The sequence below is a fragment of the Phodopus roborovskii genome, unplaced genomic scaffold, assembly GCF_943737965.1.
Source record: "Phodopus roborovskii unplaced genomic scaffold, PHOROB, whole genome shotgun sequence".
Classification (NCBI taxonomy): domain Eukaryota; kingdom Metazoa; phylum Chordata; class Mammalia; order Rodentia; family Cricetidae; genus Phodopus; species Phodopus roborovskii.
Window position 1 is genome coordinate 2,613,870 of NW_026126480.1, and position 20,011 is coordinate 2,633,880.

The 20,011-nt window shown below is 39.7% G+C and overlaps 2 protein-coding genes across 10 annotated transcripts in view; both read left to right on the top strand.

Moving 5' to 3' along the window:
• The window catches only part of Sytl2 (synaptotagmin like 2), a 57,628-nt gene extending 41,488 nt beyond the window's left edge, over window positions 1-16,140 (top strand). For 7 of the 9 annotated variants that reach the window (XM_051192213.1, XM_051192214.1, XM_051192215.1 and 4 more), the window contains 8 exons: window positions 736-855; window positions 2,095-2,264; window positions 2,614-2,716; window positions 4,582-4,752; window positions 6,972-7,050; window positions 8,389-8,488; window positions 13,793-13,998; window positions 15,142-16,140. In XM_051192213.1, the coding sequence (XP_051048170.1) occupies window positions 736-855; window positions 2,095-2,264; window positions 2,614-2,716; window positions 4,582-4,752; window positions 6,972-7,050; window positions 8,389-8,488; window positions 13,793-13,998; window positions 15,142-15,287 (1,095 nt within the window). In that variant the 3' untranslated portion in view covers window positions 15,288-16,140. The remainder of the gene's footprint in view (window positions 1-735; window positions 856-2,094; window positions 2,265-2,613; window positions 2,717-4,581; window positions 4,753-6,971; window positions 7,051-8,388; window positions 8,489-13,792; window positions 13,999-15,141) is intronic. The other 2 variants (XM_051192218.1, XM_051192222.1) reach the window with 1 other exon arrangement.
• A 2,242-nt stretch (window positions 16,141-18,382) lies between these two features.
• Ccdc89 (coiled-coil domain containing 89) lies at window positions 18,383-19,606 on the top strand. The gene has a single exon (XM_051192004.1). The coding sequence runs from the start codon at window positions 18,396-18,398 to the stop codon at window positions 19,506-19,508; it is 1,113 nt and encodes a 370-aa protein (XP_051047961.1). The 5' UTR covers window positions 18,383-18,395; the 3' UTR covers window positions 19,509-19,606.
• Window positions 19,607-20,011: the final 405 nt, after the last annotated feature.

The window sequence follows — 20,011 nt, forward strand, 5'->3', positions numbered from 1 at the left end:
GTGAATTTGTCATTGCTGTTTTTCTTCCTTGTCCCATGTAGATGTTCCCTGGGACATATTTAAAATAAATATCCTATTATTTTTTTAACTTTTAAAGAAATATGTTGAAATCTAGTAACTGGATAGCTTAACATACTTTCCTAAAGCAACAAAAGGTTAAGTACAGTAACACTATAGAGTCACATAAGGGGTATTTTACATACAAAAATATCAACTTTAATTGAAATGGGTCAGACTAGTTTTATTGTTCCTAGTTTAATAGTATCTCAAGTTAAAAAAATATTTTTAAGAAAGCTAAAATAGTAACAATGGAACGAATTAAACACGGTTTTTGTGCTTTGATAAGATTTCATAGATGATTTATTTTATGGTATATATGCATATACTCATATTTTATGATATATGCATACATTCTCTAGGAAACGTGGATATATTAAGAGAAAGTTCATGGTAGTGCTATGTTCCAACACTCCTAAGGGCCACACTGTGTCAAAAAAGATAACTACATATTTTCTTAGTTAAACACTGCCCCACTCAGACTTCCACTCCATCCCAAATCCCCAGGAATTAGCCCTAGCATCCATTGCATTTGGGAAATGTCACCAATCGATTGTGTAACAAGATGTCATCCTTGCCTGAACAAAATTCTAACGTTTGACTCCTTCCAAACTTCAAATATGCTGACCTTGACTTGTACCAAATTTAAACTTGTGTATGTGATGTGGTGTTTTGTAGAGTGATGACAGAGAAACAGATACAGCATCAGAGAGCAGTTACCAGCTCAGGAGATACAAGAAGAGCCCGAGCTCATTAACCAATCTTAGCAGCTCCTCTGGCATGACGTCCTTGTCCTCTGTATGTAAATGAAGGCTCTATGTTCTCTCTCTGCTGCTCTAAACTTTGCCCTTGTACCCCTGCTCACTGTTGCCTCCTGTCTTAGCACTAAAACTCAAAGCTGTTTTTGTTTGTTTGTTTTTAATAATTTGTAATTAGCTTCTGGCTAGCTAGATTTTCCTTTTCTCACAGAATAACGGGGTTTCATGTACATTATAAATTAAACTTTTTGATATGCCTGAAGATTCTAAATTGGCAACAAGACGAACCATTCAATTTTTTTCTGCGCAACGAATGGGGCAACTTCAAAGATTCTGCCTGTGTCAAATGTGGCTTTACACACCACTTACAGGCATAGAGTTGTGCCTGTCCTTTAGATAAGCCTACTGAAACTTAAATTGAGTCACATGAGGAATGGGATGGTAATTCTTTGCCATCTGGCAGGATCCAAAACACAATTTTAAATGGAAATCTGCTAAAACACAATTGCTCATATTTGACGAAAGTGAATGTGATTATATGGAACTTTCCCACAACTTGAGATAGCTCTGTGTGCAGGTGGCATATGCATGAGAATATACATATGAAATAACATTGCCATGTATTTATTTAAATATTTTTATACTATCCATACACAGTCATATAGATTAGAAGGTATACTAGACAAATGACACTGCTGAAATTCTTAATAGCCTTGTATTTCTGAAGCCCTTTAAAATCTATTGAAATTGATTTTTTTTTCTGGTAATGTATGGATGCCCTTGGGAAGGCTTTAAATTCCCTTCATCAATCATCCATAGTCTGCCCTTCCTGAAGTCTAAAAGTTCATGGCTCAGCAAGCAGTTTCCTAGATTCAGAGGATGAGAAACATGGTAAAATTCCTTTTAAGTGCCATGGAATTTTAAAGGGCATGTCATTGTGATTTGTGTGCCTGGAGTCTCTCACATCCTTTTCCTTTAGCACTTTAAACACTCTGCATGGCTAACAATGAATGCCACCTAGCATAAAACCACCCTGTTTTGAAATGAATTTAGCATCTAAATAACTTTGCATTGCACTACTGTCTGCCATTTAGGAACAAGTTAAAATAAATCATAGTCATATGTATCATGTCAAATTGCCCTTGCGCCATTATTAAATTAACTGCTTTTATGTGCAAGCTAGAAAAGTAAGGCCAACCAGGGCCTATGTTTGAGATTCTTGCACTGGGCAGTCAGGAATGAGACGCAGATGAACACTTCCTGTTTCTGATGCATCCAGGTGAGTGGCAGTGTGATGAGTGTTTACAGCGGAGACTTTGGCAACCTAGAAGTGAAAGGGAGTGTTCAGTTTGCAATCGACTACGTGGAGTCCCTGAAAGAGCTGCATGTTTTTGTGGCCCAGTGTAAGGACTTAGCAGCAGCAGATGTTAAAAAACAGCGCTCAGACCCGTAAGTACAGACCTGGGAGGGCTCACCCATTTTCTCTTAGTCCTCAGTTAATCTGATGGGAATCATGAAGTCAAAGCAATTGAAGGGTAGGCCTGTGTGGGATTGTGTTTAAAGGGATGTTTGGAAAGTTGGGTTGAGAGGATGCTACTGAACTGACTTTATAAAATCTATATGTCAAAAATTAAACTTTTAAAAATATAAAGGCGTGGACAACAACATGTCTTTCTTACTGCTTTTATCAGCATTTGGGGATAATTCATGCTGCCAGGTTTTTTTGATGTGCTTTAAAAGGGAGGCCTGGAAATATCTTCTTTGACTTTCATATCTATCACTTTCCTTTTTTTTTTAGATATGTAAAGACATATCTGTTACCAGACAAAGGCAAAATGGGCAAGAAGAAAACACTCGTGGTGAAGAAGACCTTGAACCCAGTGTACAACGAGATATTGCGGGTATTTGTAGACCACAGATAGAGCTTGGGTGGTGACCTGGGCATTGAATTAGTCATGTCTTGCTAGGATGGTGTCTGTACTGAAAATATCAGCATTCTAGCCTCAACTTTCATAATCTTTGTTCCAGTCACAATGTGTTCCTTTCTGTAACTCAGCGGGCGTTCATCTTCTCACATTCCCACATTTTCCGTTCCTTCAGGCTGGGATAGACTTCCTCCTAGTCCTTTCTTAACTGTGCCTTAAGATACTCTTAAATAAATACTTCTTCCTAGCAACTGGAATTCCTCTGATGTCCACTGACTCCATAGCCTTGACTATGATAGGCTATGCCAACACTCAGTGCCATGATACTCAATGTTAAGTTCCAGGAGGGCAAGGGATAACCCTGTGATGTGTCTAGACTGTATCTTTGGGCAAATACACCACTGCACCTCAGATCTGAGAAATGAGGCTAATGGAGATTTTGTATTTGTAAAAGGGAAATGTTGATCTATCCCCTTTGGGAATCACAGACTAGGCATTAAAGGAGTTAATGCCCACATTAGACACTGATTTGCAGCACAGGCTTTGGAGTAGGGAATATCACACACACACACACACACACACACACACACACACACACACACACTGCTTATTGGAAAGATGGATGGATGAACTGATAAGTGGAAATTTGCCTAGCTCATATACCTACATTCTTTCTGTCCCTACATGCAATGCCATGTAATATCTTTCCTATCTATTGTATCTACCAAATCATTTAACATTGAAAATAAGAGATGTGTTCATTCTCTATTTTTAAAAACTATGACATTTGATAATCTTTCGGGAAGAGAGAAAGCAGCAGTTATGGGACACTGCTAGTCATCCATGGCTGAATTAGCCACCTCTGGATTTAGGCAACAAGTTTGTAATTAGATTTGACTGTGACATATCCCAGGACCCCTAGCTACTTCTGGGTCAGCAGCTTCAACCCTATACTCAGGAAAAGCCAGCTAACTTAAATGGTGAATTCAGGGAGTGGTAGCTCTGATATAATCTTCAAGTGACATGTCACAAAGCAAAGTGGAGATTATTTTTAGATTGGAAGTACTGTTATTCCTTCCATGATTATATATAATCAAGGGTTGACTTAATTTGAGATGAAAAACTGTTAGGTTACTAAATCCTTTCTACTTAACCATGTAAGGTTGGAAAAACCAAATTTACTCTTTTAAGAATTTTTTTTTTTTTTTTTTTTTTTGTCTGATAGTGGGAGACGTGTTTGTAGGGTAGATAGTATATGGGGGCTATATTTTGTGCTCAATGTTTCTGTGAACCTGAAACTGTTTTAAATACTGAAATCTAGCTGGTGCTGCACTCTTTGAATCTAAGTACTCAGAGAGGAGGTAAAGGAATGCAAAGTTATGCTCAGCTACATAGGAAGCTCTGGCCAACCTTGGCTAAAAGGGACTATCTCAAAATAACAAAAGGAAAAACATGAAGTTCTTGTCCTTAGGTAGAAAAACAGAAGTAGATTTGATTTGAGTTGTATTTTTGGAATGAACCCGAATGATGATGTTTCTAGTGTAAAAGCATCCAAAAAAGGCTGAATAATTGACTTTTGTTTTTAGAAAGCTATTTTCAGCTCTGATATTTGAGCCATAGTTTGCCTTTTCCAGCAGAGGGGAAAAGCATCTGCTCTTCTGAAAGATGGAGTTTTAGCTCTTTGAAATCAGACACATAGAGTAAGATGCCTTTGCAAGCTTTTGAGACCTGAAACCAAACAGATGAGAAATTTGGATCCTCACAGATGGCTTTTCATCTCTGTGTCATAACTTTGGAATAAGGTAATGCTAGTCATTTTAATTTTCTTTTCTCCACTGCAGTATAAAATCGAACGGCAATTTTTAAAGACACAGAAATTGAACCTGTCTGTTTGGCATCGGGATACATTTAAGCGCAACAGCTTCTTGGGGGAGGTGGAACTTGACTTGGAAACATGGGACTGGGACAGCAAACAGAGCAAACAGCTGAAGTGGTACCCTCTCAAGAGGAAGGTGGGTTTCCATTTCCTCCTTTGTGGGGTGGGTCGAGGTGGGATCTGGCCTACAGGGACAAGCCCGGCTGCATTTACCTCATAGTACTTGATTCATTTGAATCCAGGATTGAATTTTCTTTGTACATTTGATAAAGAGAGAGATTTTTTTAATTATATGGAGAACTTAAACTTTTCAGTGCAAATGCTTGACTTCAGTCTTCAAGGCCATTAAATGCTCCAGTCTTTGAAATCTGAGACAGACTTTCAGCCTAGCATGTGATCAGATTGTCCGTTGAGAAGAAGGTGTCTTGTTTTGTTTAGAGACAAGGTCTTATTATATAGCTCACACTTGCCTGGAACTTGCTCTTTAGCCTAAGGTAACCTCAAACTCATGATCCTCCCAGCTCAGACTCTAGTTGCCAGCCTTATGGACATGCTCCACCATACTGAACTTCCAATATTCCTTCTAACTGAATTTTAATTTGTACTTAATATAATTATTGATAAGACATTAATCTAATGTCTTAATACTTGTGTTATTTTATTTCTATAATTGCTTCTATGAGGATTAATCAATTATCATATAGTTATTTTCCCTCAATTAATACAGAAGCCATAGTTTCTTTTTTAATTTATAATATTTATCATTGAATTTAAAATGCCAACTCTAGGGTCAGATATACAGCTCATTGATACAGTGCAATCATACACAAGGCCCTGAGTTTGATCCTCAGCACAGGAAGGAAAACATGTCTAATACAGATTAGGTCTTCTGCCATGTCCAGACCAATTAGAACAAATCAAAAATACTTTATTTACTCATGCTACCATCTTTTCTGCTATCTTTAGTCACATTTTAATGGTCTTATTTAAATTTCCACATGATAACTCTTTATTATAGAAACATTTAGTTTTAACCATGTTTACTTCCTATTTCTCCTTACTCTTTCACTGTGTCTTCCACCCAAGTCTTCACAAGGCCCAACTCTAATTAGCTTCTGAAATCAGATGATATTAGACACACATAGAGTGGGATAGCTATAGACCTCTTCCTTTATCTTTCTGTAGAGTTACATTTTGTGCCAGGGACTTCCCTTTATTTTTACTTTTCTTGGTTATTGACTAGCAAGTCAATAACTGGCTTTCTTTGCTTCATGCCATCCTCTTCACATTTCTCTTTGAAGGATATTTTTTTCAGTTGTAAGGTTGAAAATGGTTTTGTGAGCACTTTTAAAATGTCATTCCATTGTATTCCGACATCTTTAATTTACATTGCAAAATTTGCTATTAATCTTTTTTTCTCTTTTAATGCTTTAGAAGGTTATGTCTTTGCTATTTCTTTCAGATTTTAGGCCTTTTTTTGTCTTTTGTCTTTTGGCAATTTTATTATAATAAACTTTAGTGCAGTATTCGCTCATCTGTTTTGGGGTTCACTTGAGCTTCCAGCAGGAACTTGAACAGAGGAAGAACTTGAAACAGAACCATGAACATGAAGAAATGCTTCTTACTTACTGACTTGCTCCTCCAGGACCATAATTAGAAAATCTAAGTCATGTACCTACAGATGGTGCCATCATTGATGGTTAGCCCTCCTACATCAATTCAATCATCAACCAAGAAACCCCTCATAGACATAGAACAATACATCCAAGGCCATTCTTTATTTTTATGAGACAAGGTTTCTCTCTGTAGCTTTGAAGGCTGTCCTGGAACTCACTCTATAGACCAGACTGGCCACAAACTCACAGAGATCCATCTGCCTGTACCTCCAGAGTGCTGGATTAAAGGTATGCACCACCAGAAATTGAAGGCCCCTCTTTCTGGGTTACTTTAAGTATATGTCCAGTTGACAATAAAGGCTAAGCAGCATACATCCATGGTTTCTATTTCATGTTCCCACTCTGTGGAAGTTCCTGCCCTGCTACAGTTCCTCACTTGACTTACCCTCAGTGATAGACTGAAACCTGTAAAATGAAACAACTCCCCCGCCCTTCCCAAGCTGCTTTTGGCCAGAATGTTTTCTGAGTATGCTGCAAGGTCTTCAAAGACATGTAACAGTTTTTCTTAGTTATAAAAATAATTGTGTAAAGGATGCAGAAGAAAAAATGAATTCAGAGCATACAAGTGATCCACATTCTCAGGATGGGACAGATAAGGTCCTGTACCAGAATATACACTAACAGGATAGAAAAAAAAAACCCTCTTTCTTACACCTGCTAATGTTCCTTTATCTTTCAGACAGCACCAGTTGCCCTGGAGACAGAAAACAGAGGTGAAATGAAGCTAGCACTCCAGTATGTTCCAGAGCCAAGCCCAGGTATGAAATGACTTTGTTTTCAGACACAAACCCTCTACTTATCCCTTTACCCTTGAGAGATTACTTGGGTTCTATTACATTCTCAAAGATGAATAACTGAGCAAACATAGTAAGTTAATAACTGTATAGACCAAAGGAGTCAACCATAGTTTCAAACTAGAAAAATCTCATTTCTCTTACAGTAAGAAATACATGATCCTTACTGTCTTAACTATTTAAGTCTACAGCTCAGTAATATGAGCTGTACTTACATTGCTATACAGCAGAGTCCCAAAACTTTCCATCTTTAAATAATACTGTACCCTTTAAATAGAAGTACCTCCTTTCCTCACCCCAGAGCTTAGGAAATACCAATTTACTTTCCATTTGTATGAGGAAATTTTTTTCTCATGTGCTTTCCAGCCTTGCATATAGTCCTTGTTTTGACTTCCCCTTGTTCTCCGAAAAACCTTTGCATTTGTACCATGTCAATGGGCTTTGCTGTAGTGAGAATTTAGGCCTATTGACAGTCATGATAAGGAAGAAACACGAGTGTTCCTTTCCCAGGTGGGAACTAAAAGGACTCATAGAAAGTCCCTAAGAAATTAGAACTCCTTGATCTTCCCTACTTAGTTTCATTAGGAGATAAAGCTTTCTGCCTTAATTACTGATTGCAGCCTGGGCACTGGAACCTTAGGTCTCCAGCCAGTTCAACAAGCCAGAAAAGCTGGCAGGAAAAGAATTTTAGACCCCATCAACAACTCATTTCCCAGGCAGATTGTCCTCAAGAAGCTGTAGAAATGTTGTTGAAGTTAGGAGCTTCAGACTCAATAGCCAGGCTGTGAAACTGCTGAGGAGAGGATTAATGGCTGGTGTAGGCACAGGTTGAACAAGAAAAAAGCCATCTATACTTAAAAATAATAATAATAAAGATGAATCAACTTGAATGTTTTCACTCTCCAGAATTGTTTTGCTCATTTTTTATTAGTTCTCACAGAATTTTATGCAGAGTGTTTGGATGACATTCACACCTCTCCCAACTCATCCAAGATCCACCTTCCCTGTCCACACATTCTTCTTGATTGTGTGGCCTTTTAACCTCTAGAGTATGGTCAACCAACCAGAGCCACATCCTTAAACAAGAGTGACTCGCCCTCTCTGAGCACCTATCTGTTGCCATTAGCTCCAGTCTTTATGGAGCTATCTGACCTCAGGATAGTAAGGCTAAGAAGTTGAGTATCTTTAACTTAATCAATACCTTCAAGCATTAGCTTGCTTCCTTGTGCTGTCCTATATGCAAGGTGATATCTTTTCCAAAAAGAAATGGCAACATATTTTGTTCTCTTTGTCTAATCGCAGGCAAAAAGCTTCCTACAACTGGAGAAGTCCACATCTGGGTGAAGGAATGCTTTGATTTGCCACTGCTAAGGGGGAGCCACCTAAATTCTTTTGTTAAATGGTAAGACCATTCATGACTTGACTTTCTTTAGTTCTCCTGTATTCTTATCTTTGCTCATATCAATTCTGTGTATCAGTGATGCTGACACTCACCAGCCATAGATTATTAGAGATATCAAACACTAAGTCTATGGCATCAACTCCCAAGGCTTTATTCTGTTTTAAAATCATTTGCAGAGATGATGTTGGCAAATGAAGCTAGACATTTCAAGCTCACATAGTGCAATGTCTTCTGGGGTGCATCTGTAGCTGAGGGGAATTCTTAATACAAAATAGCTTACCAAAATTTTAATGCTAGATGTCACACTACTTGGCTCATTAATGACCAATAGAGAATTTCTCTTGTTTTCCTAAGTTTTTGATATCTGTGCCAAGAGTTTGGTTTGGTTATCTTTTTTTTTTCATTCCTTTTTCTTTTCCTTCTTTTTTCTTCTTTCTTTCCTTCCTTCCTTCTTTCTCTCCTCCTCCTTCTTCTTTTTGTCCATTTGCATTAGATTGAAAATATTTTGAGAATAATTTGTCAAACAAGTTCCAACCAGGAATTAGCATGTAAGACACTTTGAGTTTTCAGGCAGCTAACTTCTCAGTTATGTACACAAAATAACTAGTGTCTACTAAACAGTAGCTAAATAGATACTAGTGTGGCCTTCTAGCTCTAGTTTTATCTATGGAGATACTACTAGAAGATAAGTTGTTCCTATTTCGGTATATTTATAGATTTAAGAGTATATGATACAGTATTGCTTGTTAAATACATAATACTGTGCCCAGGTGTTAGTTGGAAAGATGTTTCAGCTCAGGTTAGTCTGTTATTTCAAGGCCACTCTCAGATGTCTTGTCTTTGTGAGAGATGTGGGAAGTTAGTATTTATTTAATTCTCCTAAATGAGATGTGTGTAATTATAAACTGTCAAATTATTTATTCTCAAAGTCAAATATAGTAAATTGAAGAGATTTCTCTTTTTTCAATTTTGTATGACATTAGTTCCTTGAGTTAACAATCAGAAATACATGGAATTTCTAAAATTTTTATGTTTTTTAATTTAAATTAGAAACAAGCTTGTTGTACATATCAATCCACGTTTCTATACCCGCCCCTCCTCATCCCCACCAACTCCCATCCCTTTCTTCTACCCAGAGAGGGTGAGGCCTTACATGGGTAATCTTCAAAATCTGCTATATCATTTGGAACAGGGCCCAGGCCCTCACCCATGTGTCTAGACTGAGAGACTATCTCTCTGTGTAGAAGGGGCTCCCAAAGTCCATTTAGTCCCAGCACTCTGGAGGCAGGAGCAGGCGCCTCTCTGTAAGTTCAAGACCAGCCTGGTCTACAAGAGCTAGCTCCAGGACAGCCTCCAAAGCCACAGAGAAACCCTGTCTCGGAAAAAAACAAAACAAAACAAAACAAAACAAAATTTCAGAAGCAGACACCTGTGGCTAAACACTGAGCTGAACTGTTGGAATTCAGTTGCAGACAGGGAGGAGTGATGAGCACATGGGTCAAGACCAGGCTGGAGAAACCCATAGAAGCTGCTGACCTGAATAAGGGGGAACTCATGGACTCCACTCTGATAGCTGGGAAACCAGCATAGGACAGACTCAGATTCCCTGAATGTGGTATTAGAGGACTGGGCAGTCTATGGGGCCTCTGCTAGTAGATCAGAATTTATCCCTGGTATACAAATGGACTTTGGAAGTTCTAAATTTCTAAATTAATGGTTCCAGGAAATATTAACAAATAGGGTTTAAATTATAACAAAATTTCTAACATATAATAATTATACCTTTGGGTATATTAAGTTTACCATTGTGATCATGTGGCATATTTTCTGTACTTATTCCATTTGTTTTCTTGTCTATATTTTTTAATCTACACAAATTGTCTTCTATATTACAAAGTACACTACGATTATTTTTTTACGTTTTAGTCAATGCAAAAAGATCAAAAGGACAATGAGATAGGACTTTGTGAGCTTTGGTGTGTTGTTATTTTTTTTTTAATTTTATTTAATTTTATATAACAGTCCAATTAAATGAAAACAAACATTTATACACAATATTTGGGAATTTGGGCGTCGTTCTTTCCAAACTACTTCCTGCTGGTAAGGGGCGTTGTCTTGGGGGATTTGAAGAAGATTCAGATATCCTGGCTGTAGTCTGTCAGGCTGCTTTGTCCAGCTGTTTTGAATGTAGGATCAGCTTGTACTCTGTTTCAGGTGGTCTGGCTTGATCAAACCACATTAGTCTGGAAGGAGTCCACATCTTTTCATTTTCTGTGGAAACAAAAATAGAAATCCTTTTCCCCAGTAACTTGTCCTTCAACTTAAATTTTGGAGTCAAAGCATTTTTTTTTAGTTTAATATATTATTTTACATGTCGATCCCAGTTCCCTCTCCCTCCCTCCCTCCCTCGCTCCCTCCCCCCCCAGCCCTCCCTCCCTCCTTCCCTCCCTTTTTACCCTCTCTGCCCTCTCACATGTACTCTAAACACCCTCCCCTCCCATCCCCCCACCCCAATTCCATATGTAGGGGAGTGCCATCCAGTTGGGGTCATGTAGATCTGACAGGTCCTGTGAAGTAGGGACTAGGGATTCTCTCCTGTCTCTAAGTTAAGGCAGTTATCCCTCCATGGGGGATATGTTCGCAAAGTTCTTTTGTGAACCAGGGATACATCCTGGCTCCACTGTCTGAGGTCTCTTTGACTGCTCAGTCCTTCTGGCTGAGACCCATAATCAGGGGGGCCCGAGTCAGTCCCATGCTGGCTTCCCAGCTATCAGTCTAGTGGCCGTTACCTCCTCCTTGTTCAAGTAAGCTGTCTCTATGTGTTTCTGCAGCATGGTCTTGTCCTCTCCATCTGCATCTGGGTTCTAGTTCCACTCAGTGTTTATGTATGGGTGTTTGCTCCTGTTTCCAACAGGCATTAGTTGAGGGCTCCATGGAGAAGTTAGTTGTTGATCTCACTCTCCGGGAAGGGCATTTATGATAACCTTTCCACGTAAGCTCAACTTGTTAGTTGGGAGCAGTCTTATAGTTCTTTTGACCTTTCTTTGTGTTCAATTTTATCTTCAAACCAATATTGGCTCCCTCTTTTATGTTCTCTCTCTGTGTCTCTGTCTCTGTCTCTTTCTCTTTCCTATCTTCTATTCCTAACCAGGCTCAATATTCCTGGTCGCACATGTTTTCCTTTCCTCCCCCTCATTTTCTCCTACTTCTCTCTCCATTTGCTGTCCTCCCCCACTTCACCTGAGCTCTGGGGGACTTGTCCCTTCCCAGTTCTGTGAGGGACTTTATATGACTCTCTTAGAATACACCTTGTATCCTAGTTCATCTGGTGATGTGAATTATAGGCTGGTGATCCTTTGAACTAGGTCTAAAATCCATATATGAGTGAGTACATACTGTGTTCCTCTTTTTGTGACTGGGTTACCTCATTCAGGATGGTTTCTTCAAGTGCCATCCACTTGCCTGCGAATTTCAAGATACCATTATTTTTTTCTGCAGAGTAATATTCCATTGTGTAGATGTGCCACATCTTCATTAACCATTCTTCAATTGAGGGGCATCTAGGTTGCTTCCAGGTTCTTGCTATTACAAATAGTGCTGCTATGAACATAGTTGAACAGATGTCTTTGTTGCATGGATGTGAATCCTTTGGGTATATGCCTAAGAGTGGGATTGCCGGGTCCTGTGGTAAACTAATTCCATTTTCCTGAGGAACCACCATACTGATCTCCAAAATGGCTGTATGAGTTTGCACTCCCACCAGCAGTGGAGGAGTGTTCCACTTTCTCCACATCCTCTCCAACATAAGTCATAACTGGTGTGTCTAATTTTAGCCATTCTGGCAGACGACAAAGAGGCAGAGAAAGAAATCAGAGAAACATCACCCTTTACAATAGCCACAAGCAACATAAAGTATCTTAGTGTAACGCTTACCAAACAAGTAAAAGACCTATATAATAAGAATTTTGTGACTCTAAAGAAAGAAATTAAAGAAGATACCAGAAAATGGAAAGATCTCCCATGCTCTTGGTTAGGTAGGATTAACATAGTAAAAATGGCAATCTTACCAAAAGCAATCTACAGATTCAATGCAATCCCCATTAAAATCCCACCACAATTCTTCACCGACCTTGAAATGGTGTGTTGTTATTTTTTAATCAACCTATTGATTAATTAATTTTAGTTATTCCCCATTGATGTATATTCATTGTACATGGTGTTAGATTATATAAGAACATTATATAAGTACATAATGTACTTTGAGTATTTCTGCCCTCCTCTCCCTCCGTTTATCCCCTCTGTTCCTAGACAATTCTGCTTTTACTTTCATGTCACAAACACACATACACACACACACACACACACACACACACACACACACACACACACGACCTTGTGTCTTTCTGAGTCTGATAGTTCACTTGGCATGACTATCTCCAGTTCACCTGTGCTAGATTCTAAAAGAATCCTCTAGCAATTTCTACCACATTAAGTACTCATTATTAACTGAACTATGTGTGTTGCATGTTAGTTATTTCTAATGTCAATCTTACAAAGCCAGCATCACCATTCCCACTTTGTACTGAAGAAGCGAATTAGAAGTTGAGTGACTTTTCTGGAATTCATAGCCAGCAAGTCGCAGAGCCAATATTCAAACCTACCTTGGCTGTTTCTGTTCCCAATCTTTATAGCATGATGCATCTTCTCCTGACTTTTACTAAACTACCAGCACAGTCTCTCCACATGCTCTCTCCCTCCCTCCCTCCCTCCCTCCTTCCATCCGTCTCTCTCTCTCTCTCTCTCTCTCTCTCTCTCTCTCTCTCTCTCTCTCTCTCTCTCTCCCCTCTGTGTGTGTGTATGTGAAAGTCAGAAGAGAACTTGGATATCATTCTCAGGAATGCAGTCCACTTCCTTTGCATCAGCTTGGCATTCACCAGTTAGGCTATTCTGTGTGGCTACAGGGACTCATAGATTCTTTTGTTTCTATTTAATTCCTAATACTGGGATTAAACATGTATCCCACCCTGCTCAGCTGGATACTGATGTGAGAACTGAGGTCACCATGCTTGCCAGACAAGCACCTCCCTGACAGTGGCTATCTCCCCAGCAGTCTTTTTAAAAAGACTCAGTTCAGTCTTCCTACTTCAACCTGATGGGTGCTGGGATTATAATGTGAGCCACCATAGCCAGCTTCCATACTGCTTATCTTCATTGCCTATCTGACAGCTATGCTGAGGTGTTTCACCAGCATAAATGTTCACTTTCTGAACTAAAATGACTTGACATTACTTTCTCTTTTTATAGTACCATCCTTCCAGATACCAGTAGGAAAAGTCGCCAGAAGACAAGAGCTGTAGGAAAAACCACCAACCCTGTCTTCAACCATACCATGGTGTATGATGGGTTCAGGCCTGAAGATCTGATGGAAGCCTGTGTAGAACTCACAGTCTGGGACCATTATAAACTAACCAACCAGTTTCTGGGAGGTCTCCGGATTGGCTTTGGAACAGGTAACATTTATTACAAGTTTAATTCTCTTTGAGCCAAACTCTCTAGGAGATGCTAAAGTCCTAAATGTAGTGAAACCAGTGAGTGAAAGACCATTGGTGTTCTAAAGGTTCTAGGTTAAGAGGACCAGCATTGGGGCCTACCCTTGCTGAGTATAAGTTACTGCCAGCAGGTTCCTGAAAGTTCTAACTTCATGAACAAGCATCCTCACCTGTTACCACTAATAAGTACTACGAAGCATGTCCAAGTCAATTTGCATACAATTCTTTAATTGCATGGCTCAAGAGAGTCAAACTATGACAAAAGGTATGCCCAACAAGATTGTGATGCAATATTCAAAAAGATAGTTGAAAAAGCTAGAAAAATTTGTGTGTTCCCACAAATAATATAGCTAAAGGTCCGCTTAGAACAATTATAGTGACTACTATTACATCACTCTATTCAATGATTTATTTACATTTTTGTACTTACTTTTTATCACAGTTCCAAGAGGCAGTTAGTGATAGTCCCAAAGGAAATGATATCCCCAAATAACAGCACAGACAATAATAATAATAGCAATAAATAAGTAACAGCTAATGACAGAAGCAAATTATAAAATCAAGTCTTTCAGGCAAAAAACTTTAGCCAGTATTCCTAGGCAATCATCTAGCGCAGTGGTTCTCAACCCATTTGTGGGTTGAAGGACCCTTTCACAGGGGTCAAATAATATATATCCTGCATATCAGATATTTACATAATACTTCATAACCATAGCAAAATTACCATTACAAAGCAGCAATTAAATAATTTTATGGTGTGTGGGAGTCACCACACCATGAGGAACTTATATTAAAGGGTTCCAGCATTAGGGAGGTTGAGGACCACTGAGCTAGTGTCATCTCTAACAATACATAAACCTCCCAACTCCTCCATGCCCTGAAAAGCATATGAAGAGCAACCAACTGGGAACCATGAGGGACTGAAACAGTGAAGCTATATGGGTACCAACATTAGTTCTTCCTTCTGCAGCAGCTGTGCTCTCCTGGTGTGAGCAAGCTTTTTCTTATCTTCTCTCATAGTAGTTACAATTGAGGAATGACTAACTCCCCTTCTCCCCTGCCCACAGTGGGAAATATAATTGCAAATATAAACCTTTCTTTCAGGAAAAAGCTATGGGACTGAAGTAGATTGGATGGATTCCACTTCTGAGGAAGTTGCTCTCTGGGAAAAGATGGTAAATTCTCCCAACACTTGGATTGAAGCAACACTGCCCCTCAGGATGCTTCTGATTGCCAAGATTTCCAAATGACCCCACTCAGCCGATTCCACCATCAAAAACCACTTCCCAGCTGGACCTGAGCTTGAGAATTCTAACTTTTTAGACAAACATCCACACTCCTTGTCACTAATGATTACTATGCAAGCATTCCCCAAGTCAATTTGCATGCATTTCTTTGACTGCAGAGCTTAAAAGAGCTAAACCAGTGACAAGAGAGGTATGCCCAACAAGATGTGTGATGCCAACATTCAAGAAGATAGTTGAACAAGCTAGGAAAACAGAACTGTTGCTTCCACACCAAAGAAAACGACACCATTACAGGTTTCATGCCACAATCTTGCATGGCAGTTTAGGCCTGCATTTTGGTTATTAAATGCTTGTTGTGCATATAAATAAGGGGTTATGGGCAAAGCGACAAAAAAATGCTCCTGGAATAAAGACAGAAAGAACAACAGTGATGACAGACAGCTTCATAATAAGACAACTATTTACTTGACAACCTCGAATAAGATATTGAATTCCATGTTAGGGCAGTAAGATTGACTTAACTGGCAATAAATCTGCCTTGAGAGACCCCACCCCTCCCACCACTCCTTCTCAATCTAAAATGGACTTTGGTGCCACCTACTGGTTGCATATGGAATTCAGCTCTTGGCTTTGGTTTATTTTGCTTTAAAAGTCTGTATTTTATAACAGTATGCTAAAATATTGCATATGATTGTTTTTATTTTACTATATGGAAACAGAATAAAAGTAGTCACAGATATGCTTTGCTACAAAGTTTCAATTAGAATAAAAATTGTCAATTTTATTGTACTCCCTGTGTATAATTTTCAGTATTTTGTAAAAACCCTTAAAATAAATTATCGTGATTTAAATTGTATTGGTAGTTTAGCCTGACTTCTTTTTTTGTTAGCTTGTTTGTTTGAGACAGGGTTTCTCTGTATTGCTTTGGAGGTTGTCCTGTAACTCAATCTGTAGACCAGGCTGGCCTCCTACTCACAGAGATATACCTGCCTTTGCCTCCTGAGTGCTGTGATTGAAGGCATGCACTACCAATGCCTGGCTAGCCTGACTTCTTATATTAAAAATACTTTGTACTTGGAATCTTAAAATATAAATTCTCTTATATGGCTAACTTCTCTAGAGTCTTCAATGGAACTCTAGGCATTGTTTCATCTAAATGAACAGCTTTGGTTCATTTAGAATTTTTATTTTAAAAATACTTGTTGAAAGCTTGAAAATAAGTCAGATTTATGATTGAAGTTAATGTTTCTTGCTAATTTCCCCCCAGTGGTTTCTCTGGGCCATTTTGATGCAAGAAGCATTATTCCACCTTAAGACCCCAACTAGTTTTTATTTCTCAAAACAAGTCTTGATTTAACATGAATTTAAGGAGGTCTGGTCAATGAGTGAATATGGGATCTTATAAAGATGCCTCAAAGATATTGTCAAAACCACTGAAGAAAGCATGTGCTCATGCCTATAGTTCCCCATTTAGTAGATTGAGTTGGGAGATTTGCTTTAAGTTTGAGGCCAGCCTGGGCTATAGGGTGAGACTGGTTAAAAACAAGCAAACAAACCAATGCTAAACAACTCCCCCCACTCTCTCTCTCTCACACACACACACACAAATAGAAGCCTACTAGATTATCTACCTCTGTCCCCAAACAAATACTGACTGTAGCCTTGAATCCACTAGTGAGCAACTAATGTAATTAATTCCTCCCCTTGTTTCCCCAGGTCTGTCATAGATGTAATTAACAGTACTCTTAGTACTCTTTGATGTTGATAAAGGGAATGATGAGTTAATAGAGTCACCCTATTGGTCTGTATTAAGGTTGTGCTGGGATACAGTGTCATTGCAAGCTCTGCTCTGGCTGGATGCCTCCCAGCATCCATTCATCTCTGAAGCAATAAAAAAATCGGTTGTGCTCCTCTGACCTCATCCAGAATTATTTGCCTCTGCCTACCTCCCATCCCTTACCTGTAAGATACCAATGTGAGTGATAGAATCTCCCACCCTCCACAGGAAACACAGGATGATGGGTTTTGTTTGTGCGTATGTGACTTCTAGGCAAAGACCTCCCTGAAGCTTCAAAGAATATTTTCTTAATCTAGAGATGTGTTGCAAATGCTTGCTGAGGTACTCTTGTATAGATACTCTTAACTGCCTTTCACCAATAATGTAAAGAGGGCTTCCTTCATCATTCCCTTATGAGTCCTGGGTAGTCATAAATGATAAGGAGAATGTTTTGTTTTGTTTTGTTTTTTACTGATTTTGGTGCATGAAATAGTATCTAATTTTCACTTGCATTTGTTGGATCACTTGTGAGGTTCTGTTCTCAGCTGATTGTTAATGCAATTGCCATTTCTTTTTTTAACATGATGCTCTATTAATCCCTATAAGCTTTATATAAAAATGCCTGTCTTATCTGACAAGCTAATTTATCTTTTTTATTTTTTCCCACTGGCCTTTGTTCAACATATTTATCTCTGTCTCTCCAGTGTGCTAGGCACAGTGTAATTATTATGATTTTTTTTCTTTGCTGATTTGATCCCATCTGTATTGTTCATTGTGTCTCCTTGTGTAAATTTATCTTCCCAGTAGATAAAAACAGGAGTGCTGAGTGTCTAATGGTATCCATTCCAGACATAAGGACGCCATTAAAGTAAGAAAAATTTCATTTACAAGGACTGAGCTAAGCACTTGGCTTCAGACTATTTGAATGCACGCACAGCAACTATATTTCTACACACAACAGTTTCTTTTCAGGACAAAGAGGAGGAACAGGTCTTTGTAAGCTTACTCTGTTTACTCTATCAGAAATCCTGAAGAGTCAGGTCCCCTATTGTGAACAGAAAGCTGAGTTTGTGGTTGGCTTCTGGGGGCTGTACAGGCTGGACAGTGGCTGGACAAAAAAAAAAAAAAAAAAAAAAAAAAAAAAGGCAGGAGTAGCCCAACAAGATTGGTTCTGGACGCCCCCTATTACCTCACTGTATTCTGAAGGTCTGCCCACCAATTACAGGACTCCTTACTGGAAAAACCAACTGCTGGAGCGTGCCAAGAGTCCATAGCAACGCCCTTTTGAAATCAGAGGGGGAAAGGCTGAAGTCAAGCTCTCAGGCAGAGCGTCTATGCCTCAGGACGAACAGACGCTTAGGATGGATACCCCACCCCCTGATGAGCCCCTAGGAAAACAAAATGAAAACCTACAAAACCAGGACGAGGAACTGGGGTTTAAGGAAATGGATGGTCTGAGAGAAGCTTTGGCCAACCTTAGGGGACTGTCTGAGGAAGAGAAGGGTGAGAAGGCAATGCTCCGCTCCCGCATTCAAGAGCAATCCCAGCTAATCTGCATCCTGAAACGCAGATCAGATGAGGCTCTGGAACGCTGCCAGATCCTGGAACTGCTCAACACCGAGCTGGAGGAGAAGAGGATGCAGGAGATGGAGAAGATGAAGGCCCAGAGTGATCATGTTCAAAAGCTGGAGGGTCGCTTTATGACCCTGGCAGCCAACCATGAGCTGATGATCCGCTTCAAGGACGAGCACAAGAATGAAAACCTCAAGCTGAAGGAGGAGAATGAGAAGCTGAAGCAGGAGAATAGCAACCTCTTCAGTCAGGCTCTGAAAGACCAGGAGGCCAAGATACTGCAGCTCACTGCACACAACAAGGCCCTGGCGGAGGAACTGGAGGTCTTGAAACAGAGGTGTGTACATGATGCCAGCCAGGCTCAGGCCCGAGAGAAGGAGCTGCTGGCTCTGCAGAGCCAGCAGGCCTGTGCCCATGCCAAGGAGACTGAGCAGCTGCTCAGCCAACTGCAGAGCCTCAAGCAGCTACACCGGCAGGCCACCGACCAGATGGTGAAGGACCAGGAGGCACATAGCAGCCTAAGCCAGGACCTACAGGCCAGGCTGCAGACTGTTACACGTGAGAAAGAGGAGCTGCTGCAGCTGTCCATGGAGAGGGGCAAGGTGCTCCAGAACAAACAGGCAGAGATCCGCCAGCTTGAGGAGAAGTTGGAGACAGCAGCCATGGCCAAGAAGCATGCCCTGGAACGCTTCGAGCAAGAGGCAGTAGCCGTTGATAGCAACTTGAGAGTACGCGAGCTTCAGCGTAGGGTAGATGGGATCCAAAAGGCTTATGATGAGCTGCGTCTTCAATCGGAAGCCTTCAAAAAGCACAGCCTGGATCTTTTAAGCAAGGAGAGAGAACTTAATGCCAAACTCCGCCATCTCTTTCCATAAGGGAAATTCTGCTTCCTGTTGCCTCCCTTTAATACTTCAGATATCTGTGCCTTAGCTTTATGGCAAAAGCAAAGATAATTCATTTACTATGCTTTTAACAAAACCACTTTCCTATGATGATGTTGTTACTGTTGTAAAATTAATATTAATGTTCAGTCCTACCACCTAGAATACATTTAAGATTAACCAGAGCCCCTGCTGTGCCTTTGAAATTTTCTTAAGATTATCTGTATCTTCTAACTCATAACTTACTCATCTCCAACCTCAAACATCTTCCTACAGCTTCAGACTTACACTCTCAAGGATCCTAAAATGAATGTGCTGTCGTGAAAAAAAGGAAAATGTAGGCCCATTAGCCATTGTAGAGAGTTAAGCTTACTGTGGGTTTCACTGTAGCTGAGATCATAAACAGATGTCAGCCTGGTTCCCAGAAGAGAGTGTGATTTGATCTGCTTTTGCTTTTGCTTGGCAAACCAACAGTTTGATCACACACTTGTTTACCA

Bases quoted from the DNA above. Each gene is read 5' to 3' on its own strand.
- Ccdc89 (XM_051192004.1), top strand. From the start codon at position 18,396: ATGCCTCAGGACGAACAGACGCTTAGGATGGATACCCCACCCCCTGAT.